The sequence below is a fragment of the Muscardinus avellanarius genome (genome assembly GCF_963383645.1).
Source record: "Muscardinus avellanarius genome assembly, chromosome: 18".
In the NCBI taxonomy this organism is placed as follows: domain Eukaryota; kingdom Metazoa; phylum Chordata; class Mammalia; order Rodentia; family Gliridae; genus Muscardinus; species Muscardinus avellanarius.
Genome location: NC_137804.1, coordinates 41,777,609 through 41,783,608, shown reverse-complemented (window position 1 = coordinate 41,783,608; position 6,000 = coordinate 41,777,609). Strand labels below are relative to the sequence as shown.

General features: G+C 52.3%; 1 protein-coding gene across 2 annotated transcripts in view; it reads left to right on the top strand.

The window, feature by feature from the left end:
* Positions 1 to 2,700: 2,700 nt before the first annotated feature.
* Positions 2,701 to 6,000, top strand: part of ELL (elongation factor for RNA polymerase II) — a gene marked incomplete at both ends in the record, with an annotated part of 49,468 nt that continues 46,168 nt past the window's right edge. The window contains one exon of one of the 2 annotated variants that reach the window (XM_080715292.1): positions 2,701 to 2,892. In XM_080715292.1, coding sequence (XP_080571418.1) covers positions 2,758 to 2,892 — 135 coding nt within the window. The remainder of the gene's footprint in view (positions 2,893 to 6,000) is intronic. The other variant, XM_080715291.1, reaches the window with a different exon arrangement.

Here is a 6,000-nt window from a genome sequence, read left to right as displayed (position 1 = left end):
GAGCTACATTTTGAATTCTTTTTATTTTCTAAAATTCTGAGGCAGAAGCCAGGCATGGTGGTGCATGTTTATAACCCCAGTAGTGGGGAGGCTGAGACCACAGGTTTGCAGCCAGCCTCAACTGCTTAGGCACTTTGCAGCTTAATGAGATCTAGTTTCAAAATAAAGAATAAAAAATAGGGCTGGGGTGTAGCTCAGAGGTAGAATGCCCCTGGGCTCCAACCCCAGTACTGCAAAACAAAAACAACACCAAAACTAAAAACAAAAACAAAACCCCCACAAAATAAAAACAAGATACAAGGGAAGTACTGGGAATTACATTGGCCAATTATGTACGCGTACAATGTGTAACTTGAAGTGTAATTATAATGTACTAGTAAAAGAAACAGAACAAAAACAAACCCGTGTAAACAGAGGGTAGTGTTCACTAGTAAGAGAACAAAAATATACAATGTAATATTATCCAGCCGTCAAAAAGGAAGTACTGATATGTGCTATGCAATTCTTTTTTGTGGTACTGAGGATGGAAAGCAGGGGCATTTTATTGTCAAACCTCACCCCCCAGCTTTATTTATTTATTTATTTTTGTGGTACTAGGAATGGAACCCCGGGCTTTCTACCTCTGGGCAACACTCCCAGACCTATTTTATATTTTTTTGTTTGGAAACAGGGTCTCACTAAGTTGCTGAAAGCCTCACTAGATAGCTGAGGCTGGCTTCGAACCTGTGTGATCCTCCTTTCTCAGCCTCCCAAGTACTGGGATTACAAGCGAGCACCACCACGCCCAGCTTGTTTTTTTATTTTTATTTTGAAACACGATCTCACTAGGTTGATGAGAGTCTCACTACTTGCTGAGGTTGTCCCCGAACCTGCAATCCTCCTGTCTCAGCCCCCCAAGTATCGGGATTACAAGCATGTGCTACCTTGCATGGCTCTTATTTGTATTTTATTTATTTGTTTATTTATTTATTTATTTATTTATTGCGGGTCTGGGGATAGAACCCAGGGGCATTCGACCTCTGAGCTACACCCCCTGCCCTTTTTTTTTTATTCTTTATTTTGAAACAGGGTCTCACTAAGTTGCGGAGGGCCTCACTAAGTAGCTGAGGCTGTCTGTGAACTGTGATCCTCTGGTCTCAGCCTCTAGAATACTGGGATTACAAGCGTGCGCCACATTTCATTTGTATTTTAAACAGGTTCTGGCTAGGTAGATGAAAGTCTTACTTGCTGAGGTTGGCTGACTGTGAACCTGGGATTCTCCTGTCTCAGCCTCCCAAGTACTGAGGTTACAGAAGTGGCCACCCTGCCGGGTTTAGGATGTGCTGTGGACTTGAAGAAACTGGAGAGCATACTGAATGAAAGAAGCCAGTTTGGGGGTGGTGCCACATGCTGGCAATCCCAGCATTCGGGAGGCTGAGACAGGAGGATTGTAGTTCCTGTACAGCCTGGGCTACTTAGCGAGGCCCTTTGCAACTCAGTGAGACCCTGTTTCAAAATAAAGAATAAAAAATCGGGCTAGGGGTGGAGCTTGAAGATAGAATGCCCTGGGTTCCATCTCTAGTACTGAAGGAAAAAAAAGAAGGTAAAGATGAAGCTGAGTATTTGGGAGTAACTTAGACCCTTCCCCCCCATTTTGTGGTACTGGGTTGTGGCCTAGGCAAAAAAAAAAAAAAAAAAAAAAATTTGTGTGGTACTGGGGGGATTTTCTACCTCCAGGCTATAATCCCAGACTTACTTTTTATACTTTATTTGGAAACAGGGTCTCACTAAGTTGCTGAGAGCTTCACTAAGTAGCTGAGGCTGGCTTCAAATCTGTGGGACCCTCCTGTCTCCCTGTCTCAGCCCCCCAAGCGCTGGGATTACAGGCCTGCGCCACCACGCCCGGCTCCCCTGACAAATTCTACCTGGGATCCACACCCTAGCTCTTCCTACTTCCTATTTTGAAATAGAGGCCATGCCAGTCGGAGGTGGTATGCCCCTGGGGTCAATACGCCTGCCCCCCAAAAAAGAAAATGAAGCGTGACCGCACTATCGATCAAGGGCTGTGGGGATATTGTAGTGTATCCTACTAAAAGTCGACTCTTACTTATAATAAGAAAAGTTTACTCTTATAATAAGAAAAGTTTACAACCCTAGAGGGTTGGAAGAAAAAGGACTCTTGATAGGCCCACCTTAAAGTAAATCAGAGGGCTCAACCCAGCATCCAACTCGCGCCTTGTTTGCATAACCACGCCCACCGCTCGCGTCACACGCGGGCCCCGCCTTCCACGTGTTTTGCGTGGGCTCCGCCCCTTCCACGCCCTCGCTGCGGTTTTCTACAGAAGCCAAAGACGGAAGACTGACGAGATCTCATAAATAATGCACTACGTCATAGGCCGGCGGGGCGGGGCTTTTGGAAGCTCTATAGAGTCAGGGCTTATGAATTTTATATATATATGAATTATATTATATATATATATATATATGGAGGCGGGGCCTGAAAGGCGAGCGTGTGGAGGTGGAGTTGGTGTCCGGAAGCGGCCTCCTCTAGGCCTTGGAGAGGCGGGGTCCTGAGCACGTCATGAATATGCAGATAGAGGGGCGGAGACGACGGGCGTGGCCCGCCCCGCGGTGGGCGGGGCCGTGCTGCGTCATGAATAATGCCACAGGTCGGCGAGCAGTGCGGCGGCGGCGGTTGGCTGCGCGGCCGCCTGGGGGGCGTGGCCGGCGCGCCGGCGCTGGAGCCGGGGTGGGGGGGCGGGGAGCGATGCTCGCAAGATGGCGGCGCTGAAGGAGGATCGGAGCTACGGGCTGTCGTGCGGGCGAGTGAGCGACGGCAGCAGGGTGTCCGTGTTCCACGTGAAGCTCACCGACAGCGCTCTGAAGGCCTTCGAGAGCTACCGCGCCGGCCAGGTGAGCGGCGCGGGGCCGCGGCGGCCGTCGGGGCGCGGGGCCGCTCGCGCGCGCCGCTCGTCGCGGCGTCCCGTGGGGCGGCGCGGGGTCCCGGCGGCGGCTCGCGGGCCCCGGGGTCGGCGGGCTGCGGGCCGGGGAGCCGCGGGTCCCTTCGGTGCCTGGCGGCCGGCCCGTGTCGGCCGGGGCCCGAGCTTGCGCGTCGGCCCGGGGGGGCGTCAGGGGTGGCACCTGGCGGCGGCGGGGCCTTTGCCCGTTCGCCCCGCACCTGGCAGGCGCTGGTCCGCACACCTGGCGGCGGGGGCCGCCCCGCTCCGCCTCGGCGTGGCGGTGGGGACTTGGGCTTCTCTGTCTCCGCACCCGGAGGGACCCTCGGTTGGGGGTGAACCTGCCCGCCTTCGTGCCAAGCCGCTTTCTACATGCCTGGCTCGGTGGGCTGGGGGGCACAATTGTCCCCGCGCGTACTTATGGCGGTCAGTCAGTCTGTCTACACTTGGGGGCTGTGTGTCAGGCTTTCCCGTGAGGCCCCTCAGGTGGGGCTCACGCTTGACTCTTGGAAGGACTAGTTTGGGCAGAAACCGGCAGCCTGTCTGTCCCCAGCTCCCTCCCTCACCCGGTCTCACTAGACACCTTGAAGATGAATGCGTCGGGAGGGACTGCGATGTTTTCGTGAAGGCCCCCGTGATGGGGGCTGCTAGCCGCGGCACCTTTCTCTGGGAGCATCCGGCAGTGGTCACCTAGGAGGACACTGCGTCTGCCACACCGGGTGGCCAACTCTCAAACTGAACTTGAACTTCTCTGGCAGATTCAGGTCCATTTGGGGAAGTTTGAGGCCTTTCAGGGTTGCCACCTGGCTGGGTAGTGGGGGTGGGGAGACTGCTGTGTACCTTCTTTGAGGCACACCTGGAACCCTCTCAGAAGTATGTTATCTTTCCATTTCTGTTTGTGTCATGGCGCCCTTAGAGCTGGGACAGCTCAGATGTCCCAGTGGTTCAGGACCCAGGAGGAGGGTGTGGGAGCATTTTACCTCCTTTCTTAGAAACTGGGCGGGGGAGCTTCATAATCACATGGTAGTTGGGGCTGGGGGAGCCTGTCTTGAGTTTTGGAAAGCTCTGGGTGTATTTGTATATAGTGGGGTGGGGGGGCAGCAGGCAAGAGAGGAGAGAGAGTAACCAGGAAAGAATGTGGCTTTCTTCCTGCCCCAGACTTGTTCAGCACCATTAGCTCAGCGGGGAATTTCTTCCCCTGCCCCGAGTTCCTTCCCTTGCCCCAGAGCCCACCCCTGCCCTCCGTTCTTCCCACTTCTTTGGGTAATTTCCCGCCAGTCCTGGTGTCTCATTGTTCCCCTTCAGAAAATTGGGATTGCATCTTTTTTGGAAGAGCTAGTTCTCTTGTGGAAAAGGTTCCCAGGATGAGGCTCCGGCGCCCCTGCAGGTGAGGAGGTGAAGTTGGTGATGGCTGGCTGTGGGCGGTGGCAGAGGCTGCTGATGACCGGCTTGGGCCATTCTTCTGGTGGAATGCCAGCCAGAGTCTTTTCCCCATGCCGTGTGTGTGTGTGTGTGTGTGTGTGTGTGTGTGTGTGTGTGTGTGTGTAGATTAAATGATCAAATCCAAGAGTGCCATACCATTAAGTTAACATATTTAACTCTTTTTTTGGGGGGGGCATACTGAGTGATTGAACCCTGGGGCATTCTACCTCCTAGCAACCCCCAGGACAATTTTTTATTTTTTATTTTGTTATTTACTTTTTTGTGGTACTGGGGGTTGAACCCAGGGGCTTTTCTACCTCTGGACTATACTCCCAGACCTATTTTATACTTTATTTGGAAACAGGGTCTTATTAAGTTGCTGAGAGCCTCACTTAAGTAGCTGAGGCTGGCTTCGAACCTGTGCTGCGATCCTGCTGTCTCAGCCTCCCAGGCACTGGGATTACAAGCGTGAGCCACCATGCCCGGCTCGATTTTTTTTTTATTCTTTATTTTGAAACAGGGACTCACTAAAGTTGTAGGGGGCTTCACTAAGTAGTCAAGATTGGCCTCAAACCTGCGATCCTCCTGTTTCAGCCTCCTAAATACTGAAAATATAAGTCTGTGCCACCATGCCCGGTTTTATTTTATTTTATTTCTTTTTTAAATCTTGAAGACAGGATCTCACTGAGTTGCACAGGCTGGCCCGGAGCTCGCCATCCTCCTGCCTCAGCCCCCTGCGTTGATGGGACATTAGTGCACCTCCACACCCGCTCCCCTGGGCAATTCTGACTTGTCTTGCAGGAAGGCGGGTTTTCCCAGAAACAGCTGGGGAAGAGGTCATGAGTCATGTAAATAAGGTGGACTTGGTACCTGGTCCCAGGAGCCGGAGCCACGCCTTCTTCCCAAGTTGCCGGCCTGTGTGTGCACCTCCTGTCATCACACGCTATTTTTAATTCCGGGTATGGGTTACCTCCCGTAGCTCGGCTGGACCGTTCTCATGTGAGGGTGAAGGTAACTGGAGGCTGCTGAGCTGCTGTATCGAGTTGGTTGTGCAGAGTGCATGTGGACCAGCCAGGAGCTCCTCCCTGGTTAACCTCTCCAAGCTGTCCAGAGCGCCCTGGCCTGCTGGGTTAACGTTTGGGGGCAGTTCAGACTAACTAGCCTTTTTCTCAAAAGCAAATTGGGCTGTCTCTATTTTTGGTACTGGGGACTGAGCCATTTGGAAGAAGTAGGGGCATTCTACCTCTAAACTATACACCACAGACCTTTTTTATTTTTTGTTTTGGAAACAGAGTTTTCCTATGTTGCTGAGAGTCTTCCTAAGTTGCTGAAGCTGGCCTTGAACCTGTGAGCCTCCTGGCTCAGCCTCCCAAGTACTACTGGGATCACACACACATGCCACTATGCCCAACTGTGTTTTTATTCTTTTTTTATTGTGTTCCTTGGAGTTGAACCCAGGGGTATTCTATCTCTGAGCTACACCCTCAGCCCATTTATTTATTTTATTCATTTATTGGCACTGGGCTTGAACCCAGGGGCATTCTACCTCTGAGCTACATTCCTAGACTTTTTTTCCCCCCAGTACTGGGGGTTGAACCCAGGGGCACCCTACTTCCGAGCTATGTCCCAGCCTATTTTTTTC